At 39.1% G+C, this 25,073-nt stretch overlaps 1 protein-coding gene across 2 annotated transcripts in view; it reads right to left on the bottom strand.

Moving 5' to 3' along the window:
- OMA1 (OMA1 zinc metallopeptidase) overlaps positions 1 to 25,073 on the bottom strand; it is a gene marked incomplete at its 5' end in the record, with an annotated part of 524,473 nt that overhangs the window by 476,504 nt on the left and 22,896 nt on the right. Inside the window, 2 exons of one of the 2 annotated variants that reach the window (XM_081088465.1) lie at positions 1,734 to 2,165; positions 15,949 to 16,098. In XM_081088465.1, coding sequence (XP_080944591.1) covers positions 1,980 to 2,165; positions 15,949 to 16,098 — 336 coding nt within the window. In that variant the 3' untranslated portion in view covers positions 1,734 to 1,979. Of the gene's footprint in view, positions 1 to 1,733; positions 2,166 to 15,948; positions 16,099 to 25,073 lie in introns of those variants that run through there. The other variant, XM_081088464.1, reaches the window with a different exon arrangement.

Here is a 25,073-nt window from a genome sequence, read left to right as displayed (position 1 = left end):
ACTCCCAAATGAGAAGTCACAGGCTTTCCACAGGCAGGAGAGGGGTTCCTCTCTCCTTCCCTGCCTCCCCCGGGTTTCATGGGCATTTGCACAGAAGGGTCTGGGAGAAGGACATGGAGACTCACCTGCAGGAAGAGGTGTTTACCTGTATTGAAGCCCTACAGTGAGGAAGCTACCAAACAACTGAGAACAGAGTTTGCTTCTTGTCTTTTGCTAGATTAGTTTTTACAAATCTGCGAGTCACGGAAATGGACAGACGACTATAGTCAGACAGGTCTAGCTTTGCTCTTTCTAGCTGAGAGACAGTGGGTATATTATTTAACTTTGCCAAGCCTGTTTCTCATTATAAAATGAGAATAACAAATTTACTTTATAAGGTTGTGGAATAAATGGGCTCAGTAGGTATTCAACAAAAGATAGTTTCTTTCCCTTTTATGAAATCTCTAAGAAACTACTTAATATAATGTGTTTCAAGTGAAATGTTTCTCTTAGGAATATAGCCTCAACATCACTAGACTTCACCAGTTTGGAAATATAAATAATATTATATAAATAAGAACACATTTAACAAACTTATTTTCACATTTATGTAATACTAGTGACTGGGTGCACGGATTCATGCACATTAACAGGAAATTAATTAGAAGGTGGCTGAGATGGGCCGGACACACCCTGGAGCTTCCCCAACATCGCGGAGTGAGCAGGGTCCCTCCAGCAGGTGGAGCCCCTTGGCCTGGTCTGCAGGGATCAGGCCAAAACTGGGCTGAAACCAGCTCTCCAACATCCCCCAAGGGGTCCCTAAGTGCAAGAAGGCACTCTACAAAGTTGCTGTCATACAAGGTGTGGAACGCAAACGCAAGTGTGCAGTAAACCAGATTCGGGACCGACAGTGCCCCAGCAACAACATAACCCATGGCCAAAGGTGGAATCGCACGGCCCCACAAGGAACCAGGCTCCCTCCTCTCTGGTTTCAGGGTGCGCCATCGGAGAACCGCCACTGCCAAGTCACTGCAGCTCAGCAGCTCCTGCATTGAACATCTGCCCCCTGGTGGTCAGTGCGCATCATGCAACCGGTCGGACGGTAGGAGGGACACTTAGCATATTAGCCTTTTATATGTATAGATAGTAATTTCTGAGTGTCACTAGGAATGTGACTTGTGCTATTCCCTCAACATTGACCTGGGAGCTGGCTGCTCAAGGAGTTCACCTAGGGGCACAAACGTCTCCTGCCTCTCCTGATACAACCCTCCACCGGAGGCTGCTTCACTTGAGAACCTGAGACTCCCAAACTGTTGCATCATCAAGGAGCCAAAATGACATGACTTTCCCTTGAGACGCCAGGGCACCAGAAGCACACTGTGTCTCCCAGGAAAGGACCCTCCCGCCCCTTGTGTTCCTCACTCTATCACTCGGACCACAAATAAAATCACTTCTGTTTTCCTATGAACACAGCTTCTTCAGCTTCTGCCTGTAGTCATTTTCCCGTGCTGTCCATAGTAAGGACCAGGGAATTCTCTCTCCCAAAGCCACTATTCCATATACTCTACCCCAATGCAAACCAATCTCTCTAAACAGGTGCTTGATTGTCCAGCTCCCAGTCTATCCTAACCATCCAGACTCTGACAACCATTTTAGGCTCAGCTGGAGTCCTCTCTACATAACAATTACTCCGCTTTCTGGTTTCTCTCCACTAGAAGTCTGCCTTCTAAATCAAAAGCAAGTGTGAAACAGAATAAAATGTGTAATATAAATTTATTCTGCGACATATTTTAAAATAAATTAGAATACATCAATATTTCATGAAAAATATCTAGAAGAATTTAGGTAATACCTGTAATATACATGATTTGACGGTGAATATCATTTTTTTCATTTCAAACATTTTCCTAAAGTAACGTAAAGTGATAAGGATTGCTATATTCTTCATATGTCCGTTGTCTCACATATTTCAATTCAACAGCTAGTTCTTTCTTAATTAGTTATGCTCCTGATGTTTGCTTCTGTTTTCCAATGGGAAGAGGATCCACTTTCTGTTTCTCAGCAGTGGTATTTAAGTCCTTTTTCTCTGATTCTTTAAGAAAATCCTTCACGGCGAGTTTGAACACTAATCGAGGGTCTGGTTCGGAAAGTGGTGGGCAACTGCAGGTCTCTCTAATTTCGAGAGCCTATAGAGAAAGAATACAACAGAATACAAAAAGAACACAAAGCAAATATATACATAAATTTATTAACATTATCCCAATAATTCTTAACATACTCTATGCAAAATAATAAAATAAGAATACACCCTGTGTTTTTAATAAAAGATAGCTTAATGACAACACATAAAAGAGAACCACAGACAAATTCACAGTAAATAGTTACATTTTCACAAGTTGTTCACATAATAATAGTATATTTGGAAAAAACAACAGCATCTGCAGTGACCGCCCAGTGTCCCACTGGGAATAAACAAGATCTCTTTGGTTCCAGTCAAACCAATCCTGACGAGCATTCAGATTAGAAAAGATATGAAGACTCTGAGAGACTGTTTTCAAGAAAGATTAAAAAAAAACAAACAAACAGAAAACAGATGTCTAAGCATACTGAAGGGAGGGATACATAACTGGGGCCTTTGCCGTGAACCTGAGGCTAACAGCCTAGGGAAGGGAGTCACCTAAGCAAAGCAAATCATGACTATTTTAACTCCAGAAAAACAGAATGCCGCGAGGAAAGGAAAGGAATCCCAGTACACACATGGCTCAACGGTGACTAGGGTGCACAGTATTAGACAGAACGTGAGAGCACCACGTCCCACACCAGAAGGGGAGCAGGACACCTGTGCGTGCTGCACAGGGTGTGACAGTGACGGGGCGGCGGGGAGGGTGAGGGGATGAGGAGCTTGATGCTCATCCTCTGGGAAAGGGAAACGGATGATGCCTGAAACGGAAAGTTAGGAAGTAGTGCTATGTAGGATGATAGGAAATATAAAAAGAATACTTTAAGAAAGTTGAAACTGAAGGCAGGGTAGGAGGGCTGCTGCTTTAAGGAACTAGCCTTAGAAAAATATGTGATTCTTTAAATTAGGTCCATGGATGACTGTAAGACATAAAAACTAAAAAAAAAAAGGGGGGGAGGGGGGAATGTCTTAATATCTAAAGCGTTTTAAAAGAAACATATTTAGGGTAAAAAAACTAGTTTCATTTTATAAGTATTACCTCTAACTTTTTTATAGTGATGCATGTTACAGGAAGTAAATAAAGCAGGGAGGGGCAGTCAGTGCTTGGGGGAGTAACAAGGTCTTAGAAAGACTGGCCAGGCAAGCTCTCCTTGATAACATCATGACATTGAGAAGAGGGAGAAAGACCTGAGGCCATGAGGCCATGAGAGACCAGGCCATGCGGTACCTAGGAAAGGAGTGCCCCGGCAGGCAGTGGCTGCGGCAACAGCAGCGGGGAGCCCAAGGATGTGCACTGGATGGGAGATGCCTGAGTGCTGGGAACAGGGAGGGAGCTGGTACAGCTGGGGCAGAAGGGATCTAGCAGGTAGGAGCAGATAATGTAGAGTCTGTTAGGGCATGGTAGGTTTTACTCTGAGCAGGCCTGCCCCAGGTAACTGTGGGGTCCATGGCAAGAATGCAGATAGAGGCTCAGATACCATGTGTTTAAATATCTAACAGCTGTAAGTCAAGCTAATGAAGTACTACATAACATATGTTCTATTCTCCCCCACTTTCAAAACGACCCTGAAGGCCAGGTCCCAAAATTAGAATTCTTGAATTTTGTTACATTTAAGGTTGTGGGGAGCATACCCCAGCTCCTGCCACTGGCCTGCTGTCCACTCCCTTCTCCTCCCTTCCCCGGCTCACCTGCACTGGGAGGGATCTTGTGTGCGTGCATCCAAGAGAGGAGGTCCGCACAGGCCCTGGAAGCAGGCTCAAAAGTGTTTGGGCAAGGAATTCCATTACCTTAAGACCCAGAGTGCCCCATGGTGGGGCACAGGTTCTTAGATGGGTATATTCTCTGAAGTTCAACAGAATAGGGGAGCAGGCAGCCAGAGGCAGCCAGAAAGGGGTCTTGTAAATGGATGAAGTCAGAGCAGGAACCTGAGTCTAGCACAGCCGTGGGCAAACTACGGCCCATTTGAAATGAATAAAACTATTGAAAAAAAAGACCGTACCCTTTTATGTAATGATGTTTACTTTGAATTTATATTAGTTCACACAGACACTCCATCCATGCTTTTGTTCCGGCCCTCCAGTCCAGTTTAAGAACCCATTGTGGCCCTCGAGTCAGAAAGTTTGCCCACCCCTGGTCTAGCAGCACTTCTGACTACAAATAAGGCTATGAGTTACCAAAATAAAGTAAAGGGGAAAAAGCATTCAAGTGAAATTCCTTGGTAGTAGTGTCTTGTCTCAATTTTCCTTATATTTCACCTCTTGCATCTATTGTGTTAAATAAATGTTCCTTAAAGTAAACTGAACTAAAACACACACACACACACACACAAAATAAAACAAGAAAATGTTTCCCAAATATAGCACTAAAGTAAAAAGAAAGGAAGACCCTCGGCTAAATGGTGACCTGCCTGGACCAGCATACCTTTGAGAGTGAAAGGAGACGCTACTGAGATTTACACTGAGCCATAGGCATAAACTGAGACTATCCTGGCAAAGTCGGGACAGCCAGTCTATTCTGCTTTAACTCCTTTGTAACCACACTGACATATTTTTCCAGGTGAGAAGCCAATCTCTCATGGCAGTTACGTCACATGCCTAAGGCCTTGACTGGTATCAGCAAGGGGAACCAGGGAGAGCCCAGCAGGAAAGAGCTGGCACAACTGAGTTTAGCCATGGGAGATGCAAAGCACAAAGGGAAGACAGAATGTCATCTCCTAGAATCTTTAATATTCAGTAAAAGCTCTTCTCTTTCCCTTAAGTTCTCTTTTCAATCTTTTCACAGTTAACATTTAGACCACCACCGTGAGCAAGGTGCTAGGGACACATTGATCAGAAAAGACAGTCATGATCCCTGCCTCTCGCAAATTACTGGGCATTTGAAGTGTTTTGTAGTGTTGATTGGCTTTTACAAATTACCCTATGGAAAGCTTTATTTAAATAAAGGATGTTATTTTTAACCTCCACTTGAAGTCTGCCCCCAAAGTAGAATGATCTGATCAAAGAGTAAGAACAGATTATAATGTGTTAGATAGGACCAAACTGCTTTCTGCCAGAAAGGCTTCACCAACTTACAGTGTCATCAGCATGCAGGCAAACCTGAGTTATTATAATTTGTAAAACAGTATTCCATGATTTTTTTTTATCTATATAACCACATAATTTCAACCTCAGCATCCTTAGCATGCATCAGATAAATTTACAAATGAGCAGACTCAGACCCAGAGAGGTTAAGTGACTGGCAAGGAACAAACACCTGCTCAGCGAATGTTTATAGCAGCTTTATTCATAATTGCCAAAACGTGGAAGCAACCAAGATGTCCTTCAGAAGGTGAACAGAAAATTTGTGTTACAGCCAAACAATGGAATATTACTTAGCGCTAAGAAGAAATAAACTCTCAAGCCATGAAAAGACAGGGAGGAATCTTAAGGGGGGTGGGGGGAGCAAATCTCTAGAGTTTACATATGTATGATTCCAAGTACATGACATTCTGGAAAAAGTGAAACTATGGAGATAGTAAAATATTATCAGTGATTGTCATGGGTTATGGCGGACAGAGGGATGAATAGGCAGTGCAAAGAGCACTTTTAGGGCAAGGAAACTACTCTATACGATACTATAATGATGAATACATGTTATAACACATTTGTCAAAATCCACAGAATCTACACCAGCAAGAGTGAGCCCCAATGTAAACGATGGACTTTGGGTGATGATGTGTCAGTGCAGGTTCACTGGCTGCAGCAGATACACCTTCCCGGGCAGCACTTTCACGGTAGGAGACTGTGTCTACACCAAGGCAGGCAGGGGTTATATATGGAAAACCTCTGCAACTGCTGCTCAATTTTGCTGTGACACTAACATTGCTCTTAAAAATAAAGTCAATTTAGAAAAGCTGGCATGGAAGTAAAAAGGCTTTGAAACAATGGATTATAACCTGCTTTTGTTGTTGTTTTCATTTGTACTGCATTTGCGCATGATTTTGTTTTAATGTTTTTTTGGCACCACATTATACATTTCTTGTATAAGTCTCTTATGGAATAAATGTAGTTTGGAGATGCCGAGCTACATTAATTACTGGAAAAACTATGTTCTTCATAAAGGTGTTCTATTAATATTTCTTCATGTGTGAATGTTTGTCTCCTCCAACTATCAAGCAGAGTCCTGTTATGGCCCAAATACATTTCTATCAAATCTTCATCTATTTTGCATAGAAAGATTTTTATCAGACATATTTTTTCTTCTTTTTAAACATTCCTTTCCATATTTATTTTATTATATTTCGGGTGTCAACATCTTTTATTTTCATAAATGCAAATCCATCTTATTAAATATACCTTCACCTCTTTAAAAGTGAGCAACATTTTCCCACTGTACAGCTAGAATATGCCTTTCCATTTTACCTTGTTTTCTGTGTTTAACTTCATGCACTGCACATAATAGGCACTTAAATGGATGCTGAATTTTAAACAAGCATTTATAGAACACAAGCTATGAATAAATCATTATGACAAATGTCATAAGAAAAACACTCTTAAGAGTTTACAGTCTAAGAGAAGGCAGGAATGTACTCCATTAACAAGAATATACAGCTCTAAGAATCTCAAGGAAGACTTGGAATTAAATATGGAATTGGCCTAAAGATTCCAACCAGAGGGAAAAGAACCAACATTTACTGTTCACTTTCGCTGTGCCTTGCATGGTGCCAGGTATTTTAAAATGTTACCTAAACTGGTGCTATCATATGAACCACTTTTGAAATGTTGATCCTGGTGTAGAATACTTATCATTAAGTGTCTTATGAGGAAAGGAGGGGAGGAAAGAGAGAAGGAGGCAGGGCCTCACTACCACCAATGCATAAGAATGTGCATAAAACACCCAGGAGACACTGCTATCTCAATTTGACAGGTGAAGCAAAATGAAGTTTAGGGTAGATAACTTCTTTAAACTTGTGTGGCTGGGTCAGAATTAAAACCCAGGACTCCTAAGACTACTATTTTTACGTACTTCCTAAGAGCATCCTTTCCCATTACCAACTATTAATTTGCTACATGCTAAATTTCTACATTTGCTAAATTTTTATGAGGAAGCAGAACCACTACTCAATTGTATTGCCCAGTTTTCTACTTTTGACCCAGTATTACATTACTTATCTTTCCTACCATTACACACCACACAATCCTTTAGCAAATATTCTCTAAGCACTTCAGAAACGGTCACAGGCACTAAGGATACAGCAATAAACAGGGGTCTTACATTCTAGGGGAAGAGAAAGACAATAAACAAGTAAACGAAGTAATTTTTGTAAAGTAGATGAAGAAATGGAACAGTGCACTGTGTTTAGATAATAACTACAGGACACCCCAAAGAAGCAATCAGATAAGTCTAGAATGTGGGGCTAGATTTATTCAACAAGTCAATGTTGAATTGTAAAAAACAAAACAGGGTGGGGGCACTGCTCTGAAGTCAGAGAGACTTAAGGGACACAGCAACCAAATGCAATGTATGGGTCTTGTTGGATCATGATTTGAACAAACCAACTGAAAAACTATATTCTGAGGCAGAAATTTGAATATGGATAGAATATTTAATTTTATTAAGGAGTTACTATTAATTTTCTTAGATATGTAATGGAAGAAAAGAATACTTTCTAGAATGAATATTGAACTAATTAGAAAGGAACGCCCTCATGTCTGGTATTTGCATTGAACTACTTCTGGGTAGCCCTAGCTGGTTTTGCTCAGTGGATAGAGCATCGGCCTGTGGACTGAAGGATCCCAGGTTCGATTCCACACAAGGGCACATGCCCAAGTTGCAGGCTAGATCCCGGGGGGGGGGGGGGGGGAGCCAGAAGGCAACCGGTCAATGATTCTCTCTCATCATTGATGTTTCTGTCTCTCTCTCCCTCTCCCTTCCTCTCTGAAATCAATAAAAATATATATTTTTTTAAAAAAATACTTCTGAGTAAAAAACAAAAAATCAAAGAAGGAACAGAAGAAGCATGTGTACAAAAAGGTTGATACTAATGAATGTGATTGGGAAATGGGGGGTCATTAAATTATTCTCTACTTTTACATGTGTTTTTTAAAAACTATAATAAAAAGTTAAAATAATTTTTCCTAAAAGAAAAAACATTTTACCAGAGGGATGGGGGGTGGGGGTGGGAGGAGGTAGAAGAGGGCAAAGGAGAGCAAATTGTGATGGAAGGAGACTTGACTTGGGGTGGTGAACATACAATACAATATACAGACGAAGTATGATAGAAGTGTATACCTGAAACCTATAAAACTGTATTAAGCAATGTCACCTCAATAAATTCAATTATTTTAAAAAGAAAAAGAAATAAAAAAAACACTTTCCCCCTTTGTCTTCCCTTCTCTCCCATTTTTGTATATCTGTGACTTTATCCTTGATTTCACATTGTATCTTGAGTTCTAAATGGCCAGAGAGGTTTAAATGTTTCTCTTAAAAAATGAAACATCCTTTTACACCCCCTCTATTTCCAACTCTTTCCCTTAATTTCTGAAGACAAGCATATACTTTTCAAAAGATTTTAGCATCAATAACCTCAAGCCTAAAACTCAATAAATTCGGTGGAAATTAATAATAGTTGGTTACTACTTTAAGAGAAAGAAAAGAAATACAACAAGAATAATGCCGATGTGGTTGCTTAAAAATAACAAAACAGTATGGCTGGTGTGACTCAGTGGTTGAGTGTCAACCCAGGAACCAAGAGGTCCAGTCAGGGCACATGCCCGGGTTGCGGGCTCAAGGAGGCAGCCGACAGATGAGATGTTTCTACCGGTATCTCTCTATCCCTCTCCCTTCCCAATAAATAAATAAAAATAACAAAACAAAAACTTCTGTTTATATAAGGTGTCCCAAAAAATGTACAGCTGATAACTCACTTAATTTTGAAAATGAACTGCAGGTTAATAAACACTGACTTTATAATCATTTAGAATGTGCACACATTTTGGGGAGATACCCTGTATGTTGGTCTGACAGGATGATTTGACTTGGTATCTTTACTTGAAAGGTAAATAAATGACAACAGAAAAAAACAAGAACAGAAAACTGTGGAAGACTGTGATATGGGCAAATAAGATCATTGGGTGTCCTGTCGAGTGCATCCTGGGTGTTATCTCAGCCTCCATGGTCTCAGAGCTATTTCACAACTCTGGAAGTTGTAGAAAACTGATAACCATGCAAATGATGCTTGGCCATGTCTGGGGAAAGCAACTGATTGCCTTATGAGTGGATCAGTTTTGCGCCTGGTTTTAAGTTCATTTCAGCATCCCTCAGAGCCTGCATGAAGATGGTTACTGAAGTCTCCTTTGAGCTAGTGGTGACATATTACAGGCTCCCTCACTAGTAAGTCAAGTAAAATCGCAAATATGGTTCATTTTATATTTATATATCATGATTTACCTTTTAAAATTTTTCTTCCTCTCATTTCTTTTCCTTTCATAAGCTGCAGTGGAAACTGAAGTCTGACTAATTTTTGAAGTGGTCTAAAATAATTAAATGTAAGTAACTACAAGTTTTAAATAAGTATATTAAAAATAAGGCCACCTTGACACAGGCCAAATGTTCTCTGAAATAAAATAATAAGTTTTCAAATAAAATTGTATAATCAACCACTCCTAACATGAGAATAACATAGTAAGAAATGGCTGTATTTATTCCCAGTAACAACTAAAGTACAATATACTATACTCTACTCATGGAACTGCTAATACACATTAGGATTCTTGTAGGTACTGCATATTAAGAAAAACTGCAATTACTTATTCATAAAAACTAAACTATAATAAAGGTTTTTTTTGAAGGAAAAAATTAATGCCAGAGAAGTTTCATGATCAGATTAAAAGCTTCCTATGAAAATAGGAACCAAGACATTTCAAGGGGGAAAATAATTACCTTCATTTTTTCCCCCTTTTCCTATAAGAGCTATTTTTTTCCAATAGCCCATTCATTTTCAGCCTCAAGTAGATACACATCATATGTACCATAATATTTTTTAAAGGTTTTAGACAATGTTACTGTCAGGCTTCCTGGCTTTATATGATTCAGAGGCCAATTCAATTACAGTAGCTGCTATATTTCCCTCTTCCTCAACACTCTCCCTGTCAGAGAAAATGAAATTCTGTAAGGTGAACGGTATATGTTTGTGTACATTGGCCAACAACGACATTTCACTTCAATGTTAAGCACTCTCACATGTTCTATTTATGGGATGTATAATATTAATGATTTATGTATTTACACTGTCCAATTATAAATGCATAAGAATGATTTACATTTGAGTTCAAACCCCCAGCTTCCTGAAAGTTTAAAGAATTCAAAATAAGTGAGAATAAAATGAATGTATTGACAGCCAGCCACTGAGTGGTTCTGACATCTAAAAAACTGAATGTAGTAAATTAAATGTTTTTCCTATATATTTTATCACTATCCATCTCCTCGCCCCACCCCAAGGAAAAGATGGCAAAGAATTGGTGAGAGAAGTAGAAAATAAAAAAATTCAGTCTAAATTCAGTTGTAAAATAAATATTTCAAGTGACTTTTTACCCTGGGTTATCATACAATTTCCCTTATTCATATATAAATATTCACATATAAATATATTCATATTTATAACATGTAAATATTTATAACAATCCTTATAGAAAGTATTTCTTTTAAGGACAACTTATGGTTTATACAATTTTAAATTCTAAACAGTGCAACTATAATTTTAAAACTGTCATACTACTAAACATCAACAGGTTGATATAACATCTGTTCTTCAATCTTTCACCCAAGTTGTTATGGTAACCACAATATGTGGGATATGTGTTTCCTAAATTTAACTGTTATTTCAAGTAAATAAAATTATATCATTTTATTAACTACAAATAAAATCATTACTACAACCCTATATTTATCCTTTTTAAACGCTAGTGGATCACAGGATTATATTTAACTAGGCTTTTACACATGCTTTATCTCAGAATTCACATTAAAAAAAATAGCAGGAATATACTGTTTTCTACTTTGGGGACATTTTCTTGATTTAAAAACAAAACAAAAAAGGGAATTAGTCTGGCCCAGCTGGCATGGCTCAGTGGTTTGAGTGCTGACCTATGAACCAGGAGGTCAGTGTTTGATTTCCAGTCAGGGCACATGCCCGGGTTGTGGGCTCGATCCCCAGTAGGGGGCATGCAGGAGGCAGCCGATCAATGATTCTCTCTCATCACTGATGTTTCTATCTCTTTCTCCCTCTCCCTTCCTCTCTGAAATCAATAAAAATATTTTTTTAAAAACAGAACTAGTCGGTTTCTAAACATTATTCTATACTAAAATACTCCAAAATTATGATTATAGTATTTTGTAGGAACTATAGATGCATCCTTTGTAGGTCAGATCCTGGTACTCCTTCAGTCCTCTGCTGAAATCCGCCCCTGGGGTCCTATCTCTGAACAAAAGCGAAGTTCTCACAGGGGCTTCAAGGCCTGCACCCTCACTTTCCCTTGCTCACTCCATCCCAACCACACCAGGCTCACTCCTGCCTCAGAGCACTGTACTGGCTATTTCCTAACCTGGAAGGTTCTTACCCCACCCCACGCCCCTCAAGTCCCAGGCAAAGACTCTTTCACTTATTTTAAGCCTTTGTCCAAGTAACATCTTCTCAGTGAAACTTTCTCTGATCAACTCCCTTTCAAACAGCTTTTCCAGCCCTTCTGCCATCTCTGCTCACACTTTACATCCTTGTTATGGACTGAAGTATTTCACCCCCCTCTCACCCCAGATTCATATGTTAAGACCCTAACCCCCAATGTATTTGGAGGTGGAGCCTTTGGGGGATGATCAGGGTTAGAGGAGGTGATAATAGGATTACTGCCCTTATAAGAAGAGGAAGAGACACACGTGTGCACTCTCTCCACCATGTAAGGACACAGTGGGAAGCCAGCCGTCTGCAGCCAGAAAAGACCTCGCCAGAAATCAAATGGCTGGAACCTTAATACTGGATTGGATATCTAGCCTTCAGAACTCTGAAGAAATGAATTCCTGTTGCTTAACCCAAGCTGACTAATACACTGTCCTTCCTCCTTTGCTTTGCTCCCTAATACTTATTAATGACTAATATAGAAATAAGATATTGGTGATTTATTCTATATATTACTAATTTATTCTATTTATTGTCTGTCTCTCTTTACTGCAAAATAAGCTTCATAAGGGCAAGGGTTTTTTTTTCTGTCTATTTTGTTCACAGCACCTACAACACCTACAATCTGGCACATAAATGATTACTAATAAATATTTGTTAAGTGAATAAAGTATAGTTTTAAAACATCTTAAATGTTGATATGCCTAGTAAAAAAATAATACATTTCTGTGATGATACTTATTCAAGGAATCCAATAAGAAATAAAAATATACAATCTTCACTAAGTTACATTTTAAAGAAATCAAAATTACCAAGATTTGTGTTCTCATGGAACCAAAGAATTTTACTTTCCTGATTTTCTTTTTTTTCCGGTCTTGTGGTGTTTCTTTACATTATCTTCTTTCTTTCTTTTTTTTAATTTAAATTCTTTATTGTTTAAAGTACCACATATGACTTCTTTTCCTGATTGTCTTGATCTTTTCTCCTCCTATGAATCGGATATACGAGAAGCTCTGTCTTCCTCCTCCCAATTAAATGTGTACACCACCTAACACTGTTAACTCTATCCAGGATCTTTTTCTCTGCCTACTCCACTCTCACCACTTCAACTACCACCTTTATGGAGTTACTCTCAAGTCCTCCCTCATCTCTGGCCTAGATGTCTGTGCTCTGCTGTGTATTTCCAACTGCCTTTGAGACGTACCTCACTTCAGGCATAATATCAGAATTGTCAAAGAACAGGAGCATTAGGTAAAATATATTGCATTAACATAAGTAGAAAAAATCTTAAATAAAATCAAACAAAAAACGTAGTCTTTAGTAGTATATAGACACACATAATTCTACATACTGCCTGAGGATTTGCTTTCTTTCATTAGAGAAATTAGAAACGATAGTAGGGAATTCCAATCTCTGAATTATGACTATGTATTCTAATTATCAACAGACTCTTACACTGACTATAAGTTTCACTTCAACTACTGAATTACTCCCAATATTGTAGTAGAATTTTATTACTTTCAAATTGATTTTAATCACTTGGGGGGGATATATAAGGTTTTCAACTTAAGTTTCTAAACTAGGATAGTTTATTTTTAGAAAAATAATACCTCCCAATGCTTATCTTCATCATTGGTGCCCAAATAACATATTTATTTCTCCAATCATTTTCCTTCATACTCAAAATAATCAATTAATTATTTTAAAACTTCTCTAAAGCACATTTTACTTCTCCAAAGATCCTTAGTTATCTTTGATGATGAAATGATAACTCAGAATTTAGATGAAAGTTGGCTAAAATTCATTATCCAATTTAAGTAAACCACACATTTTTAGAATTTCACTGAACAAAATAAAAAGAAAGGGCATCCCAAAAGGAAACCATGTGGTTATTTTGGCTTTCGCGAGAGGCTACGTCTCCTCGGGTGATGCAAGTTCCCTGGGTCTTGGCAGCACTTACTAAGGCTTAGAGTCAGTGATCTTCAGGACAAATTAGTTACGAATGAAACCCATATTCTTCCAGTCGTGTGCTGTGCTTTTAAGATGAATGATAATTACAATGCATCAAGTAAATGTCACTGCTGTTTTTTTTCTCAAATATTTTTTCTTCAAATTAAGGGTATAAATGAAATATATTTAGGATATTTCTTAAGAATCCATGTCTGGCTGGCCCCAATGCCCATGAAAGGCCACAAGTATGCCCAAACTAGCAACAAATCCTCATCATTCCTTTCAAAATATATCCAAAATCTGAGCACTTCTTTTCCTCTCTTCTGCCTCTATACTATCTTAACAGGATTATTGCAAGAGCCTTGTAAAGAGTCTCCTGGGTTCCACCCTTGCCCCACTACAGTCCCCATGACCACCACAGAACACATGCAGATCACGTGATCAAGTCATTCCTCTACTCCAGTGGTTCTCAACATTGGCTGCGCATTAGAATCACCTGGGAATCTCTTTAAAATCCTGATTTCTGGGCCTCATCCTCCAGAAATTCTGTTTCTTTGTTATGGGGTGGGGCCACAACATTAGTAACAAAGAAACCGAATTTCCGGAGGATGAGGCCCAGAAATCAGGATTTTAAAAAGATTCCCAGGTGATTCTAATGTGCAGCTAAGGTTGAAAACCACTGCTCTACTCAAAACCCTCTACTAGTTTCCTATATCACTTGGAATAAAAGTTAAGTCTTTACAATGGTTTAGAAAAGACTCTTCATGATCTGATCCCCCTATACCTCAACCATCCCCCCACCCCCTCCTTAACTCACTCAGCTCCTTGCCATTCCTTGAACACACCACACATACTCTCCCTTCAGGTCCTGTGCACTTGCTGCCTCCTCACCCTGGAAGACTCTCTCTCCAGAGAGCCACAGACTTGGCCCCTGCTTCTTTCCAGCTTCTGTTAGGTAAGGCTTTTTCTGACAAAGGAACGTAGACCAGCACGCGTTCTCTGCTGCCCAGCCCTCTTTACTACCTTTAATCTAATTTATTTTTCCCCAATGTGTTTATCACTGTGTGACATACTGCATGTATGTATGTATATGTTTGTTTATTACTTGCATTGACATGAATGTTAGCTCCAAGAAAGCAGAAACTGTATTGTTCCCAGCAACAGAATACAGAATGACAAACTATCAGTGGATTTCCATATAAATCACATGAATCAATAAATGAATCTCCTGGTAGTTTATTATCCCAAAATAGATGCAGGCTATTCCTTCAAATTGCATACCACTATATTTCTACTTTTCTTATAATAAATCCTATCCCTTATTGTATTAAGAATCATTTTGTACTTATGTTAGCATCCTGCAAATATAAAAAACCATGTCTTAATTCTCTTTGTATCCCCTGTATCTACCAGTATTTTTTTCTTATAACAGGTGCTCACTATCTGTCAAGTTAAATTTGTAGTCATCCTGGCAAAGCAAGTGAGACAGAAAGAGTGTGCAGCCTGGTTTGGCGATATCTGACATCCATCTTGCACTGAAGTGGATACCACAGAAAACATTTTAAATTATGTTAACAAATAAAAACATGTTTAGATGGTAGTAAAAACTAATTGGGAAAAAGCTGCTTTAGCTTTATTCATTAATGAAGTCTACAGAAAAAAAGTCATGCACACTTTACTCTCTCTTTTTAAAGAAATAAACAACCTGAAAAAAAACTAATATCAAGGGATTTTATTTTTCTAAGAAATATTCCAGCATCATTATTGGAATTAATACTCACTTGACCCAAAAATTTTACACAAGTCATTAACTGGAGTTTGTTATTGTTGTTGTTTAACAATAAGCTTAAATTACTGAGAAAAAATTAAATTATGAGCAATATGTTGAAAAAACATGCCATGAGTTTTAGACTTTCACCAAATCAGGTAAAATTAAAAGGAATGATACTAAAAAGCTTAAACCTTCACCTTCAAGAAAAGTCAAGTCTACACAGCAATTTATCCCCCATGACTTGCGAACAAGCAGGATTTTACTCTTCAGTCAAATCCTTTGAAAACTGATAATCCATAATTATAGTGATCAAAATAGCTGACAAACTAGAACTCTTTCTCTAAGCATGAGAAGTAACCGCATTAAAAAATAAAGGATACAGTAAAAATAGTGTCCTGCCTTCAATAGTGTTAGCTCACCTTGGGTATGAGTCTATCCAACTGCTCAACTCGGTTTCCATGAGAAGGGTGTGTGGATAACCATTCTGGCACGTTGGGGTGACCAAAGAGGGTATCTGCAAGTTCCAGCTGCTGCCAAAACACTGAACTGGATCTGACATCCACACAAGCCTAGAACCAAAATTAATAAAAGCACACATGAGTATAACTATGAGGACATCTTTAAAAGTTTATGTTTGTGTCATTACATGTTTTAAAAATATTTTCTATCGTTTTAATAAAAGGGGAATATACTCATTGCTTTTAAAAAGAACACTCAAACAATATGGTTTTATAGAACTCAAAAAAAAAAATATGCCCACCCTTTCTCCTTGCCCTACCCCCACACAATATTTACAATAATACCACTCCCAAAAAAACCCACGCTTTTCACTATGATAGATATTAAAAACACATATTAGGGATTTGAAGATGGTGGCGTAGGTAAATGCCTGAACTTGCCACCTCCCACAACCACATCAAAATTACAACTAAAATACAGAACAACCATCATCCAGAACTGCCAGAAAGCTGGCTGAATGGAAGTCCAACAACTAGAGAAGTAAAGAAGAAAGCATACTGAAATGAGTAGGAGGTGCAGAGGCGCAGAACAGGCTGGTCGGGCACCCACATGTGCTGCTTTTTTAATCAGGAGGGAGATCATCTCTATGGAGGACACCAGAGAAACAAGGGGTCCCAGCCTCACACCAGACAACCAGCCTAGGGTCCCAGAGCTTAGAATAGAAGTCCCTAGGGGCAGTAAGAACTACAGGTTGTAAAAACCAGTGCAGACTGGGGCTTAGTGACACAGGGGCTACTGGAAACCCAGCTGTCCCTCTTAAAAGGCTAGCACTATGAACTGAACTTACAAGGTCCTGCTTCCTCTGAGCTCCAGCATCAGGGCTTGGCTTTGGGGGACACAGACACATATGAGGAGGAACTGGATTATCTGGCATCAGGGCAGGAACTTGGGGCAGCTTTCTTCCAGACAAAGGTGCTTGCAGGGATCACTGTTCCTATTCTGGGACATCCCCAGTCACAGGGCTGACTGGCAGCCATTTCTGTTTGCTCTGCCCTGGTGACTCCCTAAGACCCCACCTCATCCAATTTACAACCCCACCCAAGCTGTGTGCAGCTGCTTTTGCATATGAATGGCCTGTCCTTGCTCAGGCTAAACTCTGAAATAAGCTGCAGCTGGGTCAGGGAGCCCCAAACCTATCAATGAAGGGCCCAAGACCCACACCAGGACCAGCCTGCCTTGCTTCATAGCTGGGCCTCATCTGGGCACTTCCAAACCCAATACAAAGAGGAGGAATCTGCAGATCTCTCTGTAGCTCCTGCTGGGTGGCCTCAGGTAGTTGCTGACTTTGTACCTCCTGGGAGGCCCAAGAGCCAATGGACCCAGTGGTCAGTGTCAGACCATACCAGACAATAACTCTACACATCCATAAGCGACACACTCAAGGGGCAGACTCAGTGAGCACCAAAGCCCCACTGAAGCAAGTCCTGCTCCATAGGGGTGTCTCCTGCACAGCAGCTTTCCCACTGTAGTCACAGCTGGTCCTCACAGCCAATTGGCCTGGAGATCAATTCCTCCCAGTGACACCAACAGCAATCAAGTCTCAACTACAACAAGATTGTGCTCACAGCCCATAAAGGGGTGCACATAGAGCTTCCAGCTCAGGTTACTGGGGAAGCTGAGCGACTGGGCCCTATAGAACACCTACTACACAAGGCCACTCTACCAACTCAAGGAGCTATAGCAGCTCTACTCAAAACAGAAAAAAACACAGGGAAGCAGTCAAAATGCAGAGACAAGAAACATGTCAGAAATGAAAGAAATGGAAGAAAGCAAACTACTGAATATAGAGTTTAAAACTACGATTATAAGGTTACTCAAGAATCTTCTAGAAACCTCCAAAAAAATGGAAAAGGACCAGTCAGAAATTAAGCATACACTGATCAAAAATATGAACAACAAACTGGCAACAAATACATACTTATCAACAACTGAATCTAAAAATCAAAATAAATGAATAAGAAATCTTATGAACAAAATAAACTGGTGAATAAAATAGAATCAGAGGCATGGAAATGGAACAGACTGACGATTCTCAGAGGGAAAGGAAGAGACTAAACAAAGATATTATATGCATATACGCATTACCTCTGGACACAGACAATAGGGTGGTGAAGGCCTGGGGCAAGGCAGGAACTGGGTGGAGGGGGGCAATAGGAGGAAAAAAGAGGGACATCTATAATAATCTCAACAATAAAGATTTTAAAAAATAAAAATAAAAAAGAAGTATATCAATAAAGTGGTCCAGAAAAAAAAAAGAACATGTATTAATAGTAAAATTCTTCCAAATTAAGTTTTCATAAAAATTAAGTTTTAAAATTTAACTGTTACTAAACTGCACTAAAAAATTTATTCTTAATCTATACCTCTAGAATAAATATTGACCTATAGTTTTCTTTTCTTGTAGTGTCTTTGTCATTGGTATTAGGGTTATGCTGGCCTCACAGAATGAGTTAGGGAGTATCCTCCCCTCCCCTCCAGTCTTTTAGAAAAGTTTGAGAAGAATTGGTATTACTTCTTCAAATTCTTGGTAGAATCCACAAATGATGTTGTCAGATCCAGGGCTTTTCTTCGTTGAAAGATTTTTGATTACTGATTCAATCTCCATACTTGTTTCTTTGTGATTTATTGATTTTATTGGGTGACACTGGTCAATAAAATTATATTGGTCAATACATCATTTATTTTTATTGTGTGTTCACCACCCAGAGTCTTCCCCTTCCATAGCCATTTATCCCCCCTTTACTCTCTTCTCCCTCCACCACGACCCTTTCCCTTTGGTAATCACCATACTGTTGTTTGTCTGAGTTTGGTTTTTTGTGTATGGGGTTTTTTTGTTTTTTGTTTTGTTTTGTTTTGTTTTGTTTTTGCTTAATCCCTTCACCTATCTCACTCAGCCCCCCAACCCCTCCCCTCTGACAGACAGCTTTCAGTCTCTTCCCTGTATCTATGAGTCTGTTTCTATTTTGTTTGTCTCATTCATTAGATTCCACATATAAGTGAAATCATATGGTATTTGTCTTTCTCTGACTGGCTTATTTCACTTAGCATAATATTCTTCCAGTCCATCCATGCTATCACAAAGGGTAAGGTTCCTTCTTTTTTTATGGCCGAGTAGTATTCCATTGTGTAAATGTACCACAACTTTTTTATACACTCACCTACTGATGGGCACTCGGCCTGCTTCCAAATTTTGGCTATTAATACTAGCACTGCAATAAACATAGAGGTGCATATATTCTTTTGAATCAGTGTTTCGGGTTTCTTTCACTATATTCCCAAAAGTGGAATTGCTAGATCATAGGGCAGTTCCATTTTAGTTTTTTGAGGAGACTCCATACTGTTTTTCCACAGTGGCTGCACTGGTAAGTTATTTCTTGAAATTTGTCCATCTCATCAAGGTTCCAAGTTGGGGGGCATATAATTGTTCATCATACTGTATTATACACTTCCTTATTTCTACAGAATCAGTAGTGTTATCTCTATTTTCATTTCTGATTTTAGTAATCTGAATCTTCTTTATTTTTTCCTAGTCCAACTAAACATTTGTCAATTTTGCTGGTCTTTCTAAAAACAAACTCTTTTTATTCACGATGTAATTTATCTCTGATCTAATCTTTATTATTTCCTTCCTTCTAGCAGCTTGAGGTTTACTTTGTTCTTCTTTTTATAGTTTTCTAAGTTGTAAAGTTAGGTTGCTTGTTTGAGATCTTTCACATTTTGAAAGTATTAATAGCTACCAATTTACCCTGAGCAACGCTTCCACTGTATCCCATAACTCTTGGTAGGTTCTGGTCTTGTTTTCATTTATCTCTAGTATTTATTAATTTCATTTGTGATTTCTTTATATATATATATATAGTTTACTGATTTTTTACAGAGAGGAAGGGAGAGGAATAGAGAGTTAGAAACATCGATGAGAGAGAAACATCAATAAGCTCCCTCCTGCACACCCCCTACTGGGGATGTGCCTGCAACCAAGGTACATGCCCTTGACTGGAATCGAACCCAGGACCCTTCAGTCCGCAGGTCGATGCTCTATCCACTGAGCCAAACCAGTCAGGGCCACTTGTGATTTCTTATTTAATCCATTGGCAGTGCATAAAGAAAGAAGGATGAAACACTTTCTAGACAACACTTCCTCCTTAAAACAGAACTGATAATGGCCACAAACATACAAAAATATGTGAACTACATTGGTCCTGGATTACTTTTTGAGGCAGTATACTAGGGCAATGTGAAGAGCACAGGTTTTAAAACCAGAAGTTCAAAATATCAGTTATATATTTTGTTTAATTAATAATCACTTATATGTATCGGGTATTGTTCTATGTATATAACAAATATTAACTCGTTGTATTAATTCATTTCATGTGCCCTAAAAGAGGAGAAATGAAAAGACTTCCATTATTTTGTAATTCACTTCCTTTAGTTTGAAGTGTTTTGCATCTTTTGATTGCCAGCATGTCAGTTCATCAATATAATAAATTTATAATACATTTTCATGTATATATTTTTCTCTATCCTAAAGCTTTTATCATAACACTCAACACTTACAGCTGAAATCATAGCAACTAAAACGTTAAATACACAGAAGCCTGCCTCATTTTTCTAGGTAATACAGTTAGGTTCAAAACAAGGTGAAATGAATAATGCATGCATTATGAAAGTTTACCTTATAACAAGCCTAGTAAATGAGATGTGCACATTTACAGTTGTTTCCTTCTTAAATGAATCACTAAACAAATAACCTAAGCCAGTGGTTGGCAAACTGTGGCTCGCGAGCCACACGTGGCTCTTTGGCCCCTTCAGTGTGGCTCTTCCACAAACTACCCGCTCTTCCACAAAATACCGACTTCTGCGCATGGGCCACAAAGTTTCAATCACACTGTACGTGCGCGCCCACACATGGTATTTTGTGGAAGAGCCACACTGAAGGCGCCAAAGAGCCACATGTGGATCGTGAGCCGCGGTTTGCCGACCACGGATAAGCTATTAACCCAAATAGGACACAAAGCTAGTCAGTTTGCTATGACAAAGGCTCAGATTACTCACCTGAGAAACTATGAGACCTGGACTCCCGCCTGGTCTCTCGCTACTAACTAGGTATATATGTTACTGGACAAATCACTTCGCCTCTTTGGACCCTAATTTCCTTATCTATAAAGGGAGAGGGTGGATTAGATTATCTCTAATTTTCCTTCCAGCTCCAAAAGTCTACGATTCTATAACCTTTTTATTTTACAGAAACTTTAGAATGTTGGATTTTCTCTCATTTTTATGATGAAAGTAAATTTTGCTTATGACCTACTTCCCTCACTAGATGGTGCTATCTGCACAGTTACTGAGGCTCTAAGAACCCAGCAGGCAGGCCTCTCACAAGGGCCACTTACAATTCACCAGGGCTGGACAGTTCCTCCCTCTGAGGGCTCTGCAGGCCACTATAAGACATTTAACAGGCCTGTCCCCATCCTCCATGTCCATGAGACGTCAGTAATCCCCATCTCCCCAATCACTGTGACAACCAAAACAATCATATAAACTGCCCTGCTAGGAGGTCCAGTTTAGAGCCACTAAAATACATGGTCTTTTTCCATAGTTAAGAAACAAATAAAACTAAAAATGAATGATTTCGTTGTTTGTGAAATCAAATAAACAAAAATCATTTCTGTAAATGACTAAAGTGCCAAATTCTCTGTATAATGACAAATTAATATATAAACACAACAAAATCAAATATTTCACAGGACATCGTTTTGTCAGTGGATACCTGAACAGCTATTTATTATTCTGTGCTTATGCCACACCTCAGTCCTACCAGCTTTTACTAACTCTCTACTAGTCATTTTGAATTTATATAATGGTAAATTAAATATCTTGTAAATACAAAATTAAAGCAACTATAAAAATGTAAATACACAAAACAAGCTCACAGCTACTAGAGGAGCAGAGTCGAGAGCACTCCAGGGAAAGCAAGCTGCCTGTGTTGAAGGAGGCCTCAAGAGTAACTTTATTTTAATGAATTTTCCATCTTCTCTTTAGCCCTTGGCCTTAAAAGCTCATAAATCTAAAGGGACAGCACATGACCAATAGATCCATCTCCCAAGAACAGTCCCATTAGCCAAGCACATAAGACTGACATAAAATCAGAATGCCAACGTATCAATGTATGGCAATGGCTGGTAATTGCTAAAACTTCCAGGGGCACAGGGCATTTGTGTCCTCAGGTCAGGATGCTCTCTCCTTCTCAGGATGGTACAAAGGAAGCCAGTCTAATAAGGATAGAAAGGAATACAAGAATTATGTTATGTGATTTGAATATTAAATGGCAAGAAGTCAAGGGAGTGTGATGCATTAATGTCCAAAAAAAAGGATACAAGCCACAAAAAGAATCAAATCCGGGATACTTAAAATAACCCTTTGAGGTAGATACTATCACTATTCCCATTTTTTCAGAGTAGGAAACAGACTTGAAGAGATTAAGTGATTTTCCTACAGTCACGTGGAAGAGATAAGAGTTCAGACATAGGTCTAACTCTAGAGTCCAAGGTCCTAACCACTATGCAAGATACAGTATAAAATCCTTACAATTGCTAACAAAGAAGTCTCTACCTACCTGTCACTTTTCCCTCTTGACACTGGTGCTCTTGACTCTATTCTGTAGTCACATGGAACTTTCAACTCCCGCACAAGGACATCATTTCTCTTCCTTTAGACACGCTGTCCGCCATGTCAAAAACATCACTGTCAACACCTTCACCAGAATAATTACTACATAGCTGTTATACCTTCACTTCAAATAATTTCTTCCTCAATCTAGTCCCTAGACTAAGTTTGCATGACCCTTAGATAAAGTTACGTCTCTATGGTATATTCTTCAATTGGGAACCTCTTTCTTACTCAAGTTGTGACCTCCATCAAGGTATTGTGCATCCCTACAGCCTAGATAGGCATACATTAACTACATGGTGAATCGTAAGTGAACACCAACATACCAAGTCAGAGAAGAGCTATATACACCAATTTAGGGAGCATGGCACCTAGGCCTAAAAAAAAAAGAAAAAGAAAAGAAAAAAGAAAAAAAAAACTGTCTTCTGATTATACTCACAAATAAATTTTTTAAATGTGTCGATCAGAATTAGGGGGTAAGTCAGCCCAGAATCTGAAAAATCTGATGGCAAATGCTGGCCACTGTCGACTGAAGTCTTGCCTTGAGAAAGTGAATATCCCAGCCTACTAGACGTGATTCTTATTTGTGGCAGGGAGAGCAGAATGGAGAGGAGTAAAAATGGAGCCAGCAAAAGCTATAATGAGGCTGGCACAGAAGTCCAGGTAATAAAAAATGCTAATAGTAGAGATGAAAACACATTGGAGTATATTTTACAGATAGAACTAATGAGACTTGGTAAGGGATTACATGTAAATGATAAAGAAGATGGAAGTACTAAGGAGGACTCCGGGTGTTTTCCAAAAGCAACTGAATAGAAGGTGGTATATTTATTGGAAAAAGGAAGATTAGAAGAGAAATAGACATGAAGGGCAATCAAGGATTTAACATTGAATTTATTACGTTTGAGATACCTGCAGAATATAAAGAGGATATAACAGGCCGACATCTGAACGTAAATGATTAGAAGACTAGTGCTCTTAGGACTTGGATTGTATCAGCGCTGTAACATAGGTCCTGCTATTGTTCCCATACCACAGTTGAGAGAAATCAAGGTTCCAAAAGGATAGACAACTCGCCCGAGATCACACAGCTAGCACTCTCTGGCCAAGCAAATTCTCAAACGGAGGCAGTCTAGGTCCAGGGCTCGCTTATTATCATGACACCATATTGCTTCCTGGACGGATACCCTCACTGTGGGAACGCAGGAAGGTTCAGTATTTGGTATCCAGGAAAGAAGGGGGGAGGTGTGAGGTTCAAACAGCAAATTAAGTCAAGTCTCCACAATGAATGGAGAACCCCCCCTACTTCCCCCAAACAGTGACAGCATAGCTTCTAAAAAGTTTCTTGGCACCTTCTTATAAAACAAGGACAGACAATCATGAGTCACAAATTTTGGGGTTTACAGTTCCATCCATGAGAGAGTAACTATTACTGGACTTGTCCTCCCACCATAAATATCTATAAAACTGGACAGATATATGAGGCAAACATTTTCAGTTCTGAACAACAAGTAGGACAATAATGTAATTCTTGAGAGAAAGATAAGCACTAAGGCAGTGGTCGGTAAACTGTGGCCCCCTGAGTGTGGCTCTTCCACAAAATACCACATGCGGGCGCGCACGTACAGTGCGATTGAAACTTCGTGGCCACACTCAAAGGGCCAAAGAGCCACATGTGGCTCGCGAGCTACAGTTTGCCGACCACGGCACTAAGGTGATCCCCAGACTTGCCCCTGCCCTCTGCTAGGACAGTTTCCTGACCACACAGAGGGAGGTAGGACTTCTAAGCAGAGCATGGTGAGACAGGATGAGCTAAAGAATTAGAAAACAAAAGTTCAGGGCTGCACAAGGGGCTAGAATTTGTGAGGATTATACCAGAAAAAAAGATTGCCCCAGAAATTGGTATAGAGGCTCCTTGGATTTCATTAAAATTAATAATATTTGCTCTGCAAAAAATAAAAACCTTGTTAAGGAAAAGATGAGTCATAGATAAGGAAAAACTACTTTCACATATCCAACAAATGACTGTATCCAGAATATGTAAATAACACTCTAAAGCCAACAGTAAACCCTAGCCAGTTTTGCTCAGTGGATAGAGCCTCATCCTGTGCAGTGAAGGGTCCTGGGTTTGATTCCAATCAAAGGCACATACCTCGGTTGCATGCTTGTTCCCCAGCCCATCGGGGAGGCGACCAATCAATATCTTTCTCCCTCTCTCTCTCTCTCTCTCTTCCCCCCCCCACCCCCCGCTCCCACTCTCTCTAAACAACAATGGAAAAATATCTTCAGATGAAGATTAACAATAATAATAATTATAATAATAATAAAGTCAACAGTAAGAAAACAAACAATTCAACTA

Source organism: Myotis nattereri, assembly GCF_964212035.1.
Source record: "Myotis nattereri genome assembly, chromosome: 3".
NCBI lineage: Eukaryota > Metazoa > Chordata > Mammalia > Chiroptera > Vespertilionidae > Myotis > Myotis nattereri.
This window is presented reverse-complemented; position numbering and strand designations above follow the sequence as displayed.